The sequence below is a fragment of the Schistocerca americana genome, chromosome 3, assembly GCF_021461395.2.
Source record: "Schistocerca americana isolate TAMUIC-IGC-003095 chromosome 3, iqSchAmer2.1, whole genome shotgun sequence".
Taxonomy (NCBI): Eukaryota; Metazoa; Arthropoda; class Insecta; order Orthoptera; family Acrididae; genus Schistocerca; species Schistocerca americana.
In genome coordinates, this window is record NC_060121.1 from 928,529,272 (window position 1) to 928,549,791 (window position 20,520).

The window sequence follows — 20,520 nt, forward strand, 5'->3', positions numbered from 1 at the left end:
AGGTAGAGTAGAAAACATACAATCCAAAATGCGAACAGGGGCTACTACTCGACCAGAAGATAGAAGAGGCAAAAACAAGAACAAACGACGTGCCTACTCAGAGGAAGATGTGCAATTAGTCAAAAAACATATAGAAGGTATTCCAAAATACAAAAGTCACTACAGTAGGAAAGATAATGGTGAAAAATCCTGTGTGTCGATGGAATATTCCATACAAAGTTGCTACAACCATTATAAAGATGAATACTGTCCCGATATCAAAGTGAAACCTCTATCTTTTGGTTAAGTATCATCACATTTTGATTCAAGATTTCTATATTTAATTCAAACTGCCAAAATCAGCAAATCAGATACTTGCCCAACGTGCGATTCAAATGAAATTCAACTGATAGAAGCAAAAAATGACCTGGAAAAATTAAGAGAAATAAATATACAGAAGAAGTTACATCTCAGAAAAGTCCAGGCACGTCAAGATAAAGACATTCATGTAATAACTTTTGATCTACAACAGGCATTGCCCACTCCTAAACTCTCTAAGGTCCAATGTTCTATAAGAGTTAACTGTGGACATATAACTTCAGCATTCATCCCTGTAATTTGTCACCAGGTCATTTCTTTGTATGGGATGAAACAGTAGCATCAAGGGGTTCAGAGGAAATAGGCAGCTGCTTACTGAAGTATTCTGAAGATAACAATATACGAGGGAATAAGTTGATTGCAATTTCAGGCAACTGCATTGGGCAAAACAAAAACTGGAATTGTGTTTGTTCGGATGCTGCTTGTATCAAAAAGAAGATTTTCCACCATTGAGCACCACTTCCCACTTCCCGGACATTCCATGTTGCCAAGCGAAAGAGATTTTTCTGTTGTGGAGCAGTATGTTCGCAGGCTTGTGCAGTTTGTATATGCCCGTCAAGAATGGATGGAAATCCTGAAGAAGTGTGACCGAAAGCGACCAGTTTGGGTCCATGTTCTGTCATCAAAAGATTTTGTATGCATCAGTGACATGAGTTCTACATTTAGTCAAAAGAATATCGCAGTAGAAGGCAACAAGGTGTTATTGCGAGATGCTGTAAGGCTCCTCTTCGATGCAAATGATCCAGGAATCTTGTTCGTATCAAATACATTTCATCGGAAAGACTGGTGGAAAGTCAGTTTACACAAACAAGGTCGCCCTATAACCTTATAAGGAACCAGTCTTCAAAAGAAGTATCCTGGGTCAGTTCCAATTGACTCGAAGAAGAAACAAGACCTCATATGTGCACTGAACTGGATACCACCCATTTATCACAAATTCGACAAAGCAATAAAAACTAAGAAGACATCTACAAATGAGGATGAGCATGTAGATGCATCTGCGGACGAAATTTGAAAATTTTCAGGTGTCCTGTGTTTGTTGCAGGAAAATAATGGTATGCCACATAATAGTGTGTGTATCAAAGAAAGACTAAAGTACTGAGGAATCACAGAAATGAGATTTGCAACAAACATAGTAGGAAAATTGGGGACCGCACAGTAAGCAAAGTGAAGGATTTCAGTCACCTTGGAAGGAAAATAACACATGACAGACAAAGCAAAGATCGCTTAAGAAGTGGACTAGCTCAGTCTAAGCAAATGTTTCTTGCCGAAATAAGCGTACAAGTATCAAACATAGGCCTTAATTTGAGAAAGGGATTTCTGAGAATGTCTGGAGCACAGCATTGCATGGCAATGAATCTTGTACTGTGAAAAAATGGAAAAGTAGAGAACTGAAGAATTTGGAATGTTGAAAAACAAGTGGACTGACAAGATAAAAATTGAGGAGGTTCCCCACAAGATCAATGAGAAATGGAGTATGTGGGAAACGCTGACTAGAAGCAGAGATAGGACGATATGGTGTGTGTTAAGACATCAGAGGATAACTTACTCGGTACTGGAGGGAGCTGTAGAGGGCAAAAGTTGTAGAAGACAGAGGTTGGAAATCTACCAAAAAAATAATTAAGGATGTGGGAAGTTAAGTACTGAGACGAAGAGAATGGCACAGGAGTTAAAATGGTTGCATGCATTATCAAACCATTCAGATGACTAATTACTCGAAAAAAAGTGATGTTTTCAAATACAGGTAACCTGAACAAAGGAGATTGTACAATCATGTCAATATTAGTGGTAAGAAACAAATAACATTTAACATCAAGTTGGTGCATAAATCTGTAGCATTTTTCAATTAGTTTAATAAAATCATCTGATAGGTGTAACAGGGACTCTAAGTCATCAATAATACATTCTCCTCCGCTATTTACAAGTTTGCCAACACTGACATAACTTTTCCATTCTGCAGCTGTAGAAATCATGTGGTTCTGAGGCGAATAACTCGTCAAGTCATGTTCAGAGCACATTTTCATCCAGAAAGGAACTTCCTTGAAAGTTATTCAATAGAGAGTAGAAAAGGTGGAAATGGGAGGGCATAAGAACAGATGAATACAGTGGGTGTGGAATGACTTCCTAACCCAACTCCTGTGTGGAGTTCTTTGTGAGTCTAGCAGAATGCAGGTGGATGTAATTGTAGAGTAAAATCACTTCGTGCAATCTTCCTGGTTGGTGTTTATTGGAATGTGTCTGCAAGATGTCTCAGTTGTTGACAATAAATGTCAGCAACGATGGTTACATCTTGGGAAAGCAATTTGTAATGCCCCACCTTGTTGCTGTTCCACCACATGCATAACATGGTCTTTTGCGGATGTGTGCAAGTCTTGGTACAGGGATGTGCTGCTTTGTTTGGGCTCAATTATTCCTTTCTTTTCCTTAAGACTATATTTATTGTCACCAGTACCGGTGCAGGATAGGAATGCTCAGGGTTGTTCACAAGCCAACTGATAATGAGTAAGCACAGATGCACATACGGCCATTTGCTGATTTTTGGAATTTTGACTTTGAGCATGCAGTACCATACACTTAATTTTTTAAACTTTCCCATTGCACGCAAATGTTGCACAAAGGTGGAATAATCACAGTTCATCAAATTTGCCAGTTTTCAAGTTCACAGCTGAGGATCATTGTGTATTAATGTGTTTAAATGATCTTCATCAATCCTACGAAATTGGAGAGTCACTGATGTCAAAAGGATCCTCCTTAAAATAAGAAAACTATTTTCTAGCCATGTTCTTTTCTATGGCATTATCCCCATACACAGCACAAATGTTTCTGGCTATGTCCACTGCTGTCACCCCTCTACTGAACTCAGAGAGAAGAATGAGTCAGAAACGTTCTGATTTCTTCACTTGGCATTCCATTTTCTAGCATCCAAAGCTCCACTCACTGTCCCAAATGACAGAAAGACAATATGTAAACTCAAACAGCAACAATGAATTATTAATAAAAAATGACAATTGATACGTAAACCCATAGCAACCGGAATACCAACATGCAAAACAAAAACGCAATAAACTTAAGCACCAACCTAATATTTATAATTAAAATAACACAGCAAATAACACAGCAAAAAGAAAAGCACAAAAACTGAAACTGAAGGAAAGGATTTGATGATTTTATGACTGGTCCAGAACTAACACACTGTCTCAAAGAAAATCGTGTACATCCACTAGAACAGACAACTACAGTATGTGATCACGATTTGGATACTTTTCCTGAAAATTAAAGAAAACAAAAAAATAATTTTTTAACTCAAATATTGGCTAAAAAAGTTAAAACTACAATATTTTTGGTAAATGAACAATGGATATCTCAATGGATGTGACTAGGAAATTATCTACAACACCAAAATAATTAAATTAAATTATTGATGTAAATGAGCTTAGTAAAGAATCAAATGCTGAAGCTGCGGCTGCATCATTTTCAAGCTGAGAAATTATAGTTGTGTTTGTATTTGATGAAGATGTGTCCACAGGAAGTCTTGGAAAACAGATAATCTTACACCTCAAGATTAAACATTACAGAGTGTTACTATATGGGACAATATGTTCAAAAGCAGAACTGTACACATTTACTTAAAATCTCTACAGTTTTGTTGTACAAATGAAAAACTATCAGGCAGACTGCATGTGAATATAATTTGTAATTTTCATTTAACAGAATGCAATTTAATAAAATTAAACCCCTGAACAAGGAGGGCTGTGGTTTTGAACTGCCTTAAATAATAATGTAGTAATTAGCTCCATAAATGAACATTTTCTTCATAATGGGTACCACAGCCATAAGTTTGTTGAATGAAGGCATCTTCCCTCTTCGGTTGTAATACTTCTTACACCTCTTCTCATTTAGTGAATTACTTTGTAAATCTGATTCTATACTCTGTGTACAACTATGAAGTGCATGGCACAGGGTACATCCCACTGTACCAGTTATTATGGCCTTTTTTTGTTTCATTCATATACGGAGCATGGGAAAAATGTTTAAATGCCTCTGTGCATGCTGTAATTAATCTAATCTTATCCTCATGATCCTTATGAGAGCGATATGTTGGGGGGTTGTACTATCTTTCTACAGTCATCATTTAAAGCCGGTTCTTAAAACTTTGCTAATAGACTTTCTTGGGATAGTTTACGTCTGTCTCCAAGTGTCTGCTAATTCAATTCCTTCAGTATTTCTGTGACAGTTTCCCATGGATTAAACAAACCTGTGACCATTTGTGCTGCCCTTCTCTGTATACTGCCCTTCTCTGTATAATGTTAAATTTCCTGTGCCAGTCCTATTTGGTATGGGCCCCACACACTTGAGCAGTATTCTAGGATGAGTCACACAAATGATTTTTAAGCTGTCTCCTTTGATACTGATTGTATTTCCCTAGTATTCTACTAATAAACGAGAGTCTGCTACCTGCTTGGCCCACAACTGAGCCCATTTGATCATTCCATTTTGTGTCCCTACAAGGTCTTACACCAAGATATTCATATTAGTTCATAGATTCCAACTGTGACTCACTAATATTATATTTGTGTTTTGTTTTGTGAAGTGCACAGTTTTACATTTTTGAACATTTAAAGCAAGTTGCCAATCACTGCATCACTTTAAAATCTTATCAAAGTCTGGCTGAATATTTGTACAGTTTCGTTCAGGTTCAGGTTGTATTTTGTTGTAGGTAACTATATCATTTGCAAAAAATCTGAGGTTACTATTGATGTTGTCTGCAAGATCGTTAATGTATAATGTGAAATGATGCAACATGTTTCCTTGGGGTACACCTGTAGTTACTTCTACATCTGTCAAGCACTCACTACCCAAGATAAAATGCTGTGTCCTCCCTGTCAAGAAATCATCAATCCAGTCACATATTTTGTCTGATACACCACATGGTCATACATTTGATAATAAGCATCAGTGTGATACCGAGTCAAATGCTTTTTGGAAATCAAGGAATACTGCATCTATCTGACTGCCTTGATTCATGGCTTTTAGGATGTCATGTGATGAAAGATGTATGTTTTTGACATCAAAGCTGGTTGGCATGAAGGAGGTCATTCTGTTTGAGATACATCAATACGTTTCAGTTCAGGCTATGTTCTAAGATTCAACAACGAATAGATGTCAAGGATATTGGTAGTTTTGTGGATCACTTCTGCTACCTTTCTCGTACACAGGTGTGATCTGTGCTTTCTTCCAACTACTGGGCACAGTTTTTGTTGCTTATTGTTAACAGGGGGGTTAACTCAGTTACAAACTGGGTACAGAACCTGATAGGAGTTCCATCAGGCCCTGAGGCTTTTCAGTTTTAACAATCTCAGCTGTTTCTTAACACAACTAACACTAATCTCTCTTTCACTCATGGATGGTCCCTCCCTCTATGAACTGTTCTAATGCATACATATCTATCCAGTGCATGGTCAACTATTCTTTTAAACTTGAACCGTAGTTCATCTACAGGCTCCTGTCCTGAGCTAAGAGTTTCAAGTTCCTCATTAAGGTATGATACTATTGTTTCTCAGTCTAGTTTGCTGAACATATAAATCTTTCTGCTTGTTTTAGTTGTCCTTTGCATTTTGGTAGTCATTGTAGCTATAACTGCCTCTGGCCACTGACACCATTTTCAATGTGGACTTCCTCAAAGAGATCAAATCTGTTTGTTCTCATTAGATCTAATGTATGTCCATCATGAGTGGAATTCTGAACTGTGTTTCAGGTAATTTTCTGAGAAGGCATTTAGTAACATTTCACAGCATGTCTCATCACGTCCACCACCAATGAAACTATCTAAACCAATTGTTGGAGGTTTAAAGTCTCCCCCAATGATTACAGTATCATTAGGGAACTTATATACACATGAATTAGGGCTGTCTTTTAAGTTTTCAATTACATCAGGAGGAGAATCTGATGGTCAATAGATGGACCTTATTATAATTTTTTGCCCAATCCTATTACAATTTTTTGCCCAATCCTATTATAATTTTTTGCCCACCTTTGATACTGAGTCTCACCCAAAGAATCTAACAACTTCTATCTTTCAGTTTAAGAATCCATTTTTAGTGTTTACCCAGTGCAAGGTGCCATACACATGAAAATAACAGTAGCACAAATAATGTTAGCACATCATGTAAATTTTCTGTATTTTCTTGTGTAAGACACATCCCTCTGACAAACTTGGAAACAGCCTTTCAAACTGAAACAAGTGTTGTAACTGACAAGAGATATAATGAATACTGAAAATCGTCACCCTCTACCACCAATGAACAGAAGCAAAACCAACTAACATCTATGTTAAATTTAATAGACTGTAACAAACTAATCAAACACAATATTAACTCATAAAAGGACTTGTGTGAATGCTAGTAAATTTTCATTCGTTTTGTGCACCTGTCAACTGCTCAACACTTCCACTACTCAGTGCCTGGTCTCCCCAAAATTTCAGAAGAGCTAACTGAAATCTTTGAAGAAATATGGCATTGGTATTTCAAAAAATATTGTAAGCAAAACACCCACTCCAAACCAGAAATTCTGAAATACTGGTACAAACCAGTACTTAATAACAGAGAATTGTTATGCTCCTGTACTATGATAGATCACATCACAGGAAAGAAGATAAAGACAAATACACAATCATGAAAAAGCACTGCAAATATGCAACAAAATGTAAGGCTAATGATGGATACATATTTAACTCTGAAAATAAATCTAAAGCCCTGCGGAAAGCCATAAAAAAGGTTACACTATCAAAAAAATCAGAGCATTCCAGTTTTTCCTGACACACGTCATACATACTTTGCCGATCTGTCTCAGAGACCAAGATTGCACATAATGTAAGCAAAGCAGAAACATTAACACTGAGACTACACAGCAAAATAACTGACAGTTTTAGATCAAGTTATATAACTCATAGACAAATAAGTGAAACAACAGCAGTAATTACTAAACTGAAGGTCACTATAACCTTCCAAATGTTGCCACTAAAAACTTAACAAAAATAATCAATGAAAGATTAACTGAGGTGTTTACCTAGAATGCTAAAAAATATCAATACTCAAACATGTTTATCAAGACAGTAAAATAGAATCACTGGATAAATTACAGGCCATTTTGCCAGCCCCAAACAGCTTCTAATGGCATACTGTATGCACCAACAGATGAGTCAATATTCAAGACACAACAACCTACTTTGTCCTGCATACTATGTCTTCAGATCTAATGTCTCTAACATGAGGAAAGTAGAGAGCCTTATAGCAAAAGTATAAGATTAAAAGTGACTTTACTAGACCTATGGAAATTCTTTGATACAGACTCTCCCAGTGTCCTAATCAGAAAAGTACGGTACTATGGAATAGAAGAGAATGCTTTCCTCCTGCTGCAGTCATTCCTGAGCAACAGTGAACATTTAGTATGTGTAAATAACCTAAAGCTATATTCTAACAATGGAAACTCCAGGCTGACATGTTCAAAAACCATATACCTTATTTGTTACAGAAGGTGTCCCAGAAGGCTTTGTTCTACAACTCTCTCTGCCTACGGTACAGTAAATGTGAACAATCTGTCCTACACACTGCCTAGTAATAGAGTACTAGATGCTGATGACAAAGCACCAATGGCTCAAAGTATCAAACCAACAGTTAAAACAGAATGGTGCGGTAGCAATAGCAACAAATAGGATGTACTACCTAGTTTCTGGCTAGAGGTTCTGACTGAGAATAATGAATTATTAAGGAATAAAGAGATGATTCATCGAAAGGCAGAATTGCTGCGGCGTTTACAGATACACGAACAAAAGGTACAGAGCTTTGCTTTGCTAGCTTTCACAATGAAATTCCTTTCTAAAGCTGTAGGACACACACACACACACACACACACACACACACACACACACACACACGCTTATCTCACTAAATTGTGCTAATTCAACTGCCAGCTCTTTCCTAGTCCTCGTTGAGTGTACTGGGGTGAGGTGGGTGTGCAGAGTATGGTGGGGTGAGGGATGGAGAGAGGTGGGAGGCAGGGTGGGGATTGGTGTGTGTGTACGGGGGATTGGGGGGGGGGAGGAGGGAGTGTCTAGAGGCTTATGGGAGAATGGGGAGCCGTCCATGGGCTAGCTAGGGGTGTATGTAGAAGGGAACAGGTGGTAGACGGCTGAACGCACGATTCACAGATTAGGGCATGAGATTGCACTGCACAACTAGCTGACATGTATTGGGTGGGTGTAATTCGAAAGGGATGGTGCGTACAAACACTCCCACCCCCACACCCACTCCCTCCCCCCCCCCCCCCCCCTCTCTCTCTCTCTCTCTCTCTCTCTCTCTCTCTCTCTCTCTCTCTCTCTCTCTCTGGGGTGGGTGCTGGGGAAACAGTGAGTTACCTCAGCTTTAGGCCAGGGAGTTTACAGGAGCGAAGTATGTGCCGTAAGAATAGCTCCCATCTGCGCAGTTCAGAAAAATTGGTGGTGGTTGGGAAGATCCAGATGACACAGTTGGGGGCAGCAGCCACTGAAATCTTAAACGTTGTGCTCTGCTGCATGTTGTGCCACTGGGTGGTCCATGTTGTCTTGGGAACAGTTTGATGGTGGCCATTCATTCTGGTTGACAGCTGGCTGGTTGTCATACCAATGTAAACACTGTGCAGTGGTTGCAGCAGAGCTGGTATATAACATGGCTCCTTTCACAGGTGGCCCGGCCTCTGATGGGGTAGGATAAGCCTGTGATGGGATGGGAGTAGGAGATGCTGGGTCGGTGGATAGGGCAGATCCGGGTCTTCCACAATGGTATAACCCCTGTGGCAGGGCATTGGGATGAGAGTGGCATATGGGTGGACTAGGATGTTGTGGATGTTGGGTTTGCGGTGGAACACCACTTTCGGAGGGCATGGAAGTATCTTGTGTAGGATGTCCCTCATTTCAGGGCATGACGATAGATAATCAAAGTCCTGATAAAGGACACGGTTCAGTTGTTCCAGTCTCAAGTGGTATTGGGTGACAAGGTGGCAGTTCTTTGTGGTTGGTTCTGGGGACGGATTTGAGGATCAGGTGTGTTTGGGGATATGGTATAGATCTGTTTTTGTATTAGGTTGGGGGCGGGGGGGGGGGGGGGTGGTATTGCCTGTCTGCGTAGGCTTTTGTGAGGCATTCAGCTTACTAGACGAGGGAGTTTTCATCACTGCAGATGGGTCTGCCACAGGTGACCAGGCTGCATAGGAGGGATTTTTTTGGTGTGGAAGAAGTGGCAGCTGTCAAAGTGCAGATACTTTTGATGACTGGTGGGTTTTGTGTAGACTGAGAGGCCAGGGAGGTTATAGGAGTGAAGGATATGCTGTGAGGATAGCTCCCATCTGTGCAGCTCAGAATGCTGGTGGTGGTTGGGAGGATCCAGATGGCATGGGTTGTGAAGCAGCCACTGAAATCTAGCATGATGAGGAATGAGAGTAAGGTTTCCTGGCCTTGGTTCCACATTATAAAGATGTCATCAATAAACCTGAACCAGACCAGGGGTTTGGGGTTTTGGGAGGCTAGGTATGTTCCTTCTAGGTGGGCCATGAAGAGATTGGCATAGGAGTGTCCCATGCAGGTGCCCATGGCTGTGCCACGAATTTGTTTGTATACCTTCCCTTCAAAGGTGAAGTACGTATGGGTTATGGTGTAGTTCGTTAGGTGTACGAGGAATGAAGTCATGGGTTTGGAGTCTGCTTGGGAGAGGTAGTATTCAATTGCGGCAAGGCCATGAGCCTCAGGGATGTTAGTGCATAAGGAGGTTGCATCTACAGTGATGAGTAGGGACCCAGGAGGTAAGGATGTGGGGATGGTGGAAAGCTGGTGCAGGAAGTGGTTGGTATTTTTAATGTGGTAGGCTAGGTTTTGGACAATTGGATGCAGATGTTCGTCAACAAGGGCCGAGATTCTTTCAGTGGGGCACTATAACCAGTCACAATGAGGCACCCAGGATTGTTAGTTTTGTGGATTTTGGGGAACATGTAGAAGGTGGGTGTGCAGGCTGTTGTTGGGGTGAGCAGGTAAATGGATTCTGAGGAGAGGTTCTGGGAAGGTCCTACAGATTTCAGCAGAGATTGAAGGCTATGTTGGACTTCTGGGATGGAGTCGCTTTGGCAGAGCTTGTAGGTGGAGGTGTCGGACAGCTGGCAGAGGTCCTCCTGTCCAATCCTAATACTGGACTCTGCCTGTCCCAATTCGTACCACCATCCAGCCGTGACCCTCCCACACTTCACCTAACTATCCCCCCGTCACCTTCTAGGATTTCCTAACTTCCAACCTGGCCACACCATCCTCCCTCAGGTCCCTCCCTAAGAACATCAGTCTTTCAGCAGAAGAAAGGACTGCCCTACACAACCTAAAAACGGATCCTCATCTGATCATTCTCCTGGCAGACAAAGGTTTCTACAACTGTTGTGATGAACCAGAGTGAGTAGGGGGGGAGGGCCTCCCCCAGCTGTCCAACACCTCTACCTACAAGCTCTGATAAAGTGACCCCATCCCAGACGTCCAACATAATCTCCAACCCTGCTAAAATCCTTAGGCTTTCCCAGAACCTCTCCCCTGAATCCATTTCCCTGCTCACCACTACAACAGCCCACACAATCACTTTCTACACCTTCCCCAAAGTCCAACAACCTAAAAATCCTTGGCACCCCATTAGGGCTGGTTACAGTGTCCCCACCAAAAGAATCTCAGCCCTTGTTGATCAACATCTGCAACCAATGGTCCATAACCTAGCCTATTAAAGATACCAACCACTTCCTGCACTAGCTCTCCACCATCTCCACGCCCTTACCTTCCAGGTCTCTACTTGTCAGTTTAGATGAAAGCTACACATACACCAACATTGCTCATGGCCATGGCCTTGCCGCAACTGAACATTACCTCTCCCAACACCCTGCCCAACACCATGCAGACTCAAAATCCCCCTTCATTCCCCATACAACTAACAAACTACATCCTAACCCATAACTACTTTGAAGGAAATGTATGCAAACAAATTCATGGCATAGCCATGGGCACCTGCATGGGACACTCCTATGCCAATCTCTTCATGGGCTACCTAGAGAAAACATTCCTAGCCTCCCCAAAAAACCAGACTCCTGGTCTGGTTCAGGTTTATTGATGACATATTTTTAATGGGGACCCAAGACAGGGACACCTTATCCTAATTCCTCCACAATCTCTAACACCACCTCCTCCATCCACTTCACTTGGTCCTCCTCCAACCATCATGCCACCTTCCTAGATGTCGATCTCCTCCTCTCAGATGGCTCCACCCACAGCTCAGTCCACATCAAACCCACCAATCACGGAAAGTATCTGCACGTTGACTGCTGCCACCAATTCCACACCCAAAAATCCCTCCCATACAGCCTGGCCAACTGTGGCAGACTCATCTGCAGTGATATGAACTCCTTCACCCAGTATGCTGAAGGCCTCACAAAGGTCTTCGGAGACAGGCAATAACCACCATATCTAGCACAAAAACAGATCTCCCGTGCCATATACTCACACGCATCTGATCCTCACATCCATCCCAAGAACAAATGAGATAGAAGTATCCCACTTTCACCCAACACCACCCAGGACTGGAACGACTGAATCACGTCGTTCATCAGGGTTTTGATTATCTATCATCATGCCCTGAAATGCCACCCAATATGTGTCAGCTAGTTGTGTGTTGCAGTCTCACGACCTAATCTGTGAAATCGCATGCGCAGCTGTCTGCCACCTGCCCCCTCTATGTGCACCCCTAGCGAATCCACAGACAGCTCCCCACTCTCCCTTGAGCCACTAGATGCTTCTCCCCCAACCCCCTCGCTGCCTCCCGCCTCTCTCTATCCCTCACCTCACCCCACCCCACCCCACCCTGCACCCCATCACACCCTATTACACTCACTGTGGGCCAGAAAAGAGCTGGCAGTTGGATACGATGTAGGGAGACAAGTGTGTGTGTGTGTGTGTGTGTGTGTGTGTGTGTGTGTGTGTGTGTGTGTGTGTGTGTGTTTTGCTTGTTTCTGCTACACCTTGAAAAAGGAATTTCATTCTGAAAGCTAGCAAAGCAAAGCTCTTTACCTTTTGTTCATGAATCTGTCAACAGTGCTGCATTTCTACCTTTTGGTGAGTTGTGTCTTTATTCTTAAATAATTTGTTAGTTTCAGGCTAAAGTATTACATCTAAACAGTGTAACGGAAAATTTAAAATTTCATTCTTACACCACCATAGCAGGGTTGGAACAGAGTAAGATGTTAGTGCTGCCTTTTGGAGCATGCAGGGTTTTGGTGGGGACAGACAATGATAGGTGCTGAATCAGAAGGCTGTGCTGAGGAAAATGGGGGAGGGGGAGGAGAGGGGGATGCAAAAGGGAGAGGAGAGAAGTGGAAAGGACTATGCAGGTGCATTGGCAGGATAAAACGCATGTGTAAGGCTGGAGTGAGAGCAGGGAAGGGGATAGGGAGGCGAAGGATAGGGACTAGTGAAGGGCGAGGCCAGGGAGATTATGGGAATGAAGGGTATGTTGTAGGGAGAGCTCCCTCCTGTGCAATTAAGAAAAGATGATGATGGTGGGAAGAATCAAGATGCCACAGACTGTGAAGCAGTCACTGAAGTCGAGCACATCATGTTGGACAGCATGCTCACAACTAGGTTGTCCAGCTCTTCTCTCTTGGCCACAGATTTGCAGTGGCCATCATCATGAATAGACAGCTTGTTAGTGGTCAAGCCAACATAAAATGGAGCACAGTGGTTGCAGCTAAGTTGATAGATCACAAGACTACTTTCATATGTTGTCCTGCCTCATGTGGGGTAGGAGATATCTGTGACAGGACTGTAGTAGTTGGCAGTGGGAGGATGGGGCTGATCTTGTATCTAAGCCTATTGAAAGGTGAGAGTCATGCGGCACAGGGTTGGGAGCAGGGGTGAATAGGGACAGACAATATTATTGTTTAGGTTGGGTGGGAGGCACAACAGCACTATGGGAGGAGTGAGGAGTATAGTAGGGAGGATACTTCTAATTTCAGAACACAACAAGAGGTAGCCAGATCCCTGGCAGAGAACATGATTCAGTTGCTCAGTCCTGGGTGGTATAGAATCGAAAGAGGAAAGCTCCTTTATTGGCACAGAAAGCTATGTGGGGGATGATAGTTGACAGGGAAGGCAAGGAACAGGAGATCTCCTTCATAATATCTAGCAGTCTTTTTTCAATATGCTTGTCTGGCACTCAACATCTCCTCTCTATGGTGAATAGCAATTTAATGCTTTCAAATTGTGTTTATTCCATTCTGGATTTTCCATTGTTTGATTTTACCTCATAAGTTTTCTACTGCTGTAGAAACAAAGGTCTCCTGATACAGAGTGAATACCCACACTTTTACTGAACATTAACAAACAGTAGAATACTAAAATCTCAATATTTATTAGTTTAAAATCACCCACTACTTCCAAAATAAATACTTTGCACATTATACTGACCATTCTAATACCATAATTGAGGAAGGGGCCTTTGACTGAAACATTTTAAAAATTTAACAATGGAATATCCAGGATTGAATAATGACAATATTATGAAAAGGATAGATTGTTACTCACCATATAGCAGAGATGTTGAGTCGTAGTCAGGCACAACAAAAAAGACTACTAAACACGTAAGCTTTCAGCCAGAAGTAGTTCTCCTGAAATAGACAACATACGTGCGCACACACACACACACACACACACACTGACACAAATGCACCTCACACATACATGACCACTATCTTTGGCTGCTGACCAGACTGTATAAAGACTTCATAAAAATGAGACTTAAGACTTTATAAAAATTTCATATTCATATCTTGAAGTTCCTCTTCTTTGAACAGAGCATCAAAATAACACCTTTTAGAAATTTCTGGTGAAAGACATTCTTCCTCACTGCAGAAGCAATTTTTCAAAGAAAAAAAACATTAATTCAACATTTGTACAGCATTAATCACTCATTAACAGGACATCTTTTGTTATTTCTGTAATGATAATTCCCTTAAGAGCAAATATGGCAAGATAAGTTTCAGTGTACTGTTACTTCCACAACTAGAAACCCTACAATTATCACTCAGTATTTGAAAATGTGCCAATGACAACACATTTATAATTGTGACAATTTTTGCTGCCATGTTTAAATGTGCATTATTTCTAACCATTTCAGAAACCAAAGCAAAAGAATAGAAAATAAAGTGACAACAATTTCACAGATATGTATCTGTTAATTTGCTTCCAACTGGTAAACAGCCTTTTTTAACTCAATTTCATTACTTTGGGCTGTTGTTTTCTTTAAAATTGCTTCAAATTTAACACTAAAGTACTAAAATAAAAAGAGAGGGAACAGTAATTCCCACAAAAGTAACTATTTTCACAACTTACTATTTGTAAACTGGCCATAAATATATTTCATTGAAGAGAAACTAACCTTTAAATGAGAGGCTTGTGTGAATGCCATTCCACATGTCTTACAGCTGAATGGCTTTTCACTCATGTGGATACGTAAATGCTGGACAATATGACCTTTCAACTCTTTTCCACAGATGTCACAACGGAAAGCACGGATTCCACTGTGGATACAAGCAACATGTTTCATGAGACTATCACGCCGAACAAATGATTTACCACAAATTTCACATGTCTGATCACGTGTCCCATCGTGTCGTTTCAGATGCATACTGAGATTCTTTTGGGAGGCAAATTGCCTTGGGCAACGTGTGCAATGGTATGGTTTATCACCTGTATGGGTTATAGTATGTTGCAGCAGCTGGCCCCCACGAGCAAAGCGGCGTGGACACTGTGGACAGGCATATGGTCGCTCACCAGTGTGTGTACGCAGATGCAGCCTTAAGCGTTCCTTGATAGGAAATGTCCGTCCACAGTGGTGGCAAGTAAATGGTTCAGGATATGTATGTTTGGCCACAATATGGTTCTTCAAACCACCACCCTGTGCAAACCGTGCACCACAGTCTGCACACTCATAAGGTCTCTCTCCTGTGTGAGTTCTCAAATGCTTTGTTAAATCACCTGCTGCTGCGAAGTTCTTTCTGCAATACTGGCATTTGTGATTCTTGTTACGTTTCTTGCCTTTTTCTTTCTTCATGTTCATCTTAATCAATTTACCCATGACAATTCAAAATCTTAAACTGCACAAAAATTATAACAAGCAACTGCTGGCAGAGTGTCTTGTATTATGGCTTACAGAGAAGATTACACAGTAATCAAGCAAAATGTCACAAAAAGAATGCAGATTGCCAGTTTAATGCTATTCTCAGTTTTTCAGTGTGGCAATAGAATAAAAATTTTCCTCTCAGATTATTTTTAGGAACAATACGGCTACTTGTGCCTGTGCAGCTTGTCACATTTTATTGCTCTGGTGGGTATTGAATACACAATTGTAACTTTTACAACACACACATCGACTGCCAAGCAGGAAGTACAAGAATAGTACGCTATGCGTGCAGTTTTGTACCTGTAGATATAACTGACACATTTAAAGCACTTGTCTGATATCACTGAAATTCTTAATTTCTAAACTCATTGGTGTTTGGTACTGGCACATTTGGTTTAGCTTTACACCTCTAAGGAGGAGATGATATGGCATAAAAATAGCAAAAGCTTTGTATAAATAACATTTAAAAGTAAAAATTCAGTACAGAATTAAAATAAACTGTGTTCTTTGGCTAATATGACAAGCATCTGTTCTTCAAAATTGTAAATTACAAACAAGTAAATTACAACATAGTTAATCTGATAAATTCAACATGACTAGTTTCTTAAAGTATGATACAAAATAAGGCACTAGATAAATCTTTCTAAAATGTGAGCTATGCTACATTTGGCAAGATAATGGTATCAGTAAACTTCATTTCTACATTATTAAATTAAACCAGTTGCCCCATAACTATAAGTAGTTCTGCCTTGGCACCTTCTCTTTCTTAAGTAACATTTTTGGCTCATTCTTCACACCTCAGGTGTTTTATGGAGAAACAATCTATAAACAGCACCTGTAACAAACCACCAAGCATCAGAAGAAAATAAGAATGTATATAATGTGTTGCATATTAACAGATGAACTATAAATCAGTCTGTTATTAGACATAAACACTACTGCACAATTATCAATTTTTGCTTAACTCATTTCATCTTTCCACGATGAAATTTTCACTCTGCAGCAGAGTGTGCACCGATATGAAATTTCCTGAAGCATTAAAACTGTGTGCTGGACCGAGACTTGAACTTGAGACCTTTGCCTTTCACAGGCAAGCGCTCTACCAACTGAGCTACCCAAGCACGACTCGCAATCTGTCCTCACAGTTTCAGTTCTTCCAGTACCTCGGCTCCTACCTTCTGAATTCACAGAGGCTCTTCTGCAAACCTAGCAGAACTAGCCCTCCTGAAAGAAAGGATACTGCAGAAACATGGCCTAGCCACATCTGGGAGGATGTTTCCAGGATGAAATTTTCACTCTGCAGCAGAGTGTGCACTGATATGAAACTTCTTGATGGATTAAAACTGTGTGCCTGGACTCGAACTCAGGTCCTTTGCCTTTGCGGCTTGGAAGGTAGGAAACAAGGTACTGGCAGAATTGAAGCTGTGAGGACAGGTCATGAGACGTGATTGGGTAGCTTAAATGGTAGAGCACTTGCCCACAAAAGGCAAAGGTCCTGTGTTCAAGTCTCGGTCTGGCGCACAGTTTTAATCTGCCAGGAAGTTTCATTTCATCTTTCTTATAAGACTACTGATACTACAAAAATATGAAATACAACTTGAATGATAGTAGAACTACCTTGTAAAACAGAACAACTAAAATATTATTCTATTTGTTACAATATTCCATTAAAGAGATACAAACAAAAGTGTAGTAATGTAGTGAATGAAGCAAAAGGAGGAAAATAGAAAGCATTTGAAACTGATGACCAGCTTATGTAGCTGAGGTAACTATGTTAGTGCAGTGGTGTTTGATTCGAGGTTGGTGGTCCTAGCTTACCACCAATATAAGGGTGGGAAAGAGAGGAGCATATGTAGCACAAAGTACCTCACCACTAGACTAGGATCCTCCAAATACTTGGGTTAAATCCCATACCTCTCATAGTATATATACACTGTGTCCCAAAAAACTCCAACTTTAGGAACAAGTTCCTTACAACAAAATAAGAAGAAAGCATCTAGTAAACAACGGCTCTAAAGCACATACCTTAAGAGACATGGGCACTTCTTTATCTTCAATACTATGAAACAAATCTCGTTTACTGGAAGCTCTTTGCTTTTCATATTTTGGGTGAAGGTAGTATAGATTTAAAAAAAATAGTACACATGATCTTTAAAATGCATACCTTACAAGCTATGAGCACTTTGTCGGTATAAGAGATGTACTTTACACTAGTGAAGGCGATCAAGTGCTCATAGCCCTTAAGGTATGCAGTTAAGGTCCCATGTTTCCTAGACATTTTTTACTTATGTGCAACCCCACTGCAGAAGATCATTGGTGGTAAGCCTTGTCTATATGAAGATGGTATCTGTTTTTTCGGACATATCTGAAAAAACAGATATCATCTTTATAGAGATAAGGCTTACCGGCCAATGATCTTCTTCAGTGTGGATGCACTCAGATTGCCCGAACTCTTACGGGAATCAGTAGATTGACTGCCGCGAGTAATGAGTATGGTGGACAGGGGCACTAGAAATGTAGTGAGTGGACAGAAAGTTGGAAAGTGTGGGTCTCATGGGGAGCATGCCAGAGATAAGTCCCTGCAGCCACACTGTCCTCTGTGTCCTCGGTGGCTCAGTCGGGTAGAGCGTTTGCCATTTAAGCAGGAGGTCCTGGGTTTGAGTCCCGGTCGGGGGGGCACATTTTTCGACTGCCCCTGTTGATATTTATCAATGCCTGTAAGCAGCTAAAGGTCTGATTTCATTGTAATTTCATTCTTCAGGAGCTGCAAGATCACCAATGGTATCTGTACAGACACCAGCTTCATATACAATAGAGGTTCCCTCCCATATATGAACTGTTCTACTAGGTACATACCTATTCAGTGTGGGGTCAACTATTCTTTTACACTTGAGTCAAGAGTTCCTCTCCATGCTCCTGACCTGTGCTGAAAGTTTCGAGTTCCTCACTGAGATATGATACTACTGATGTCTTATCAAGTTTACCGATCACATATATCTTTCTGCTTGTTTTAGTTGTTCTACCATCTGAGCTACCCAAGCAAGACTCACTCCCGTCCTCACAGCTTCAGTTCTGCCAGTATCTCGTCTCCTATCTTCCAAACTTCACAGAAGCTCTCCTGCGAACCTTGCAGAACTAGCACTCCTGGAAGAAAGGATATAGTGGAAACATGGCTTAGCCACAGCCTGGGGGATTCTTTCTTCCAGGAGTGCTAGTTCTGCAAGGTTCGCAGGAGAGCTTCTGTGAAGTTTGGAAGATAGGAGACGAGATACTGGCAGAACTGAAGATGTGAGGATAGGGAGTGAGTCGTGCTTGGGTAACTCAGATGGTAGAGCACTTGCCCGTGAAAGGCAAAGGTCCAGAGTTTTGAGTCTCGGTCCGGCACACAGTTTTAATCTGCCAGGAAGTTTAATATCAGCGCACACTCCGCTGCAGAGTGAAAATCTCATTCTGGAAACATCCCCCAGGCTGTGGCTAAGCCATGTCTCCGCTATATCCTTTCTTCCAGGAGTGCTAGTTCTGCAAGGTTTGCAGGAGAGCTTCTGTGAAGTTTGGAAGGTAGATTACGAGATATTGGCAGAATTGAAGCTGTGAGGACAGGTCGTGAGTCGTGCTTGGGTAGCTCAGATGGTAGAGCACTTGCCCGCAAAAGGCAAAGGTCCCTAGTTCGAGTCTCGGTCCGGCACACAGTTTTAATCTGCCAGGAAGTTTAGTAATTATTGTTACCACAACCTCATCATGGTCACTGATACCAATGTCGATATGGACATCCTCAAAGACATTAGGTCTATTTGTTGCCATTAAATTCAATATATTTCCTTCATGAGTGGGGTTCCTAACTATTAGTTCAACACAGTTTTTAAGAAGGCATTTTACAAATTTTCACAAGATGTCTTATCACGGACACCACTAACAAAACTGTAATGTTTCCAATCAACTGTTGGATGAGTAAAGTCTCCACCAATGATTACATTATGACTGGAGAACTTATGTACAAGTGAACTGAGGTTTTCTCTCAAGTTTTTAGTTACATCAGAAAATAAGTAAGGTATGTGATAAATGGATCTAATCATCATTTTGTGCCACCCGTGATACTGAGTCTGGCCCACACAATCTCACATGCAGCTTCAATTTCGACCTTAGTGGATCTGAGTTTCTCGTCTACTGCAAGAAATACACCACCTCCATTTCCCATTTGCCTATCCTTTCAATAAACATTAAATTTACCCCAAAAAACTCACTGCTATCAATTTCAGATTTCAACCACCTTTATGTACCAAATATTACATGAGCCTCACTGTTTTTCACAAGCACTTGAAACTCTGGCACTTTGTTGCGAATGCTTCAGCAGTTTACCATTAGGATTTTAATACTCTCACCTATAGGAGGCATTTCTTTCGATCTAACAATGATATTTCTGGGTTTCCTAGAGCTATCGTTACCTGGATTGGATGGAGAGTCGTCTAATCTAAAAAACCACTGTGTGCAGGCCACACACAGTCGGCTACCTTAGTAGCAGCCTCTGATGTGTAGATCATTTAGTCATACTTGATTGTTACTATACTTTACAGTCATTGCTTATAGAGCCTGCTTCTCATCAGATTATGCAATTGGTAGCACATTACCCAAATTTGGATGGGATCAGGGTTCGAGTCCAACTGTAGCACAAAATTTTAACTTGTCACATATAATATATTAATAATCACACCTGGTACTCAACAGAAGAATTTGTGACACTTTGATATTATAAGTGTCTGTTGGAGTGTTAATTGAAATAACTAATGCAGATTAAGACCAATACATAGTAGGCACGCAGCCTTATTTTTTCACTGTGAAAGTGTATTATATTGGCAAATTAACTGACAAGTTCCACAGCACAGTGACAGAGCACAATTACAGTTCATGGAAAAGGCAAATAACCAACTTACTACCTCTGGCC

General features: G+C 41.0%; 1 protein-coding gene across 2 annotated transcripts in view; it reads right to left on the minus strand.

Moving 5' to 3' along the window:
- LOC124605246 (zinc finger protein OZF-like) overlaps positions 1 to 20,520 on the minus strand; it is a 59,012-nt gene that overhangs the window by 16,694 nt on the left and 21,798 nt on the right. Inside the window, exons 1-2 of one of the 2 annotated variants that reach the window (XM_047136799.1) lie at positions 15,149 to 15,290; positions 14,838 to 14,979 (exon numbers count right to left, since the gene is read on the minus strand). In XM_047136799.1, the coding sequence (XP_046992755.1) occupies positions 14,838 to 14,903 (66 nt within the window). In that variant the 5' untranslated portion in view covers positions 14,904 to 14,979; positions 15,149 to 15,290. Of the gene's footprint in view, positions 1 to 14,837; positions 16,417 to 20,520 lie in introns of those variants that run through there. The other variant, XM_047136798.1, reaches the window with a different exon arrangement.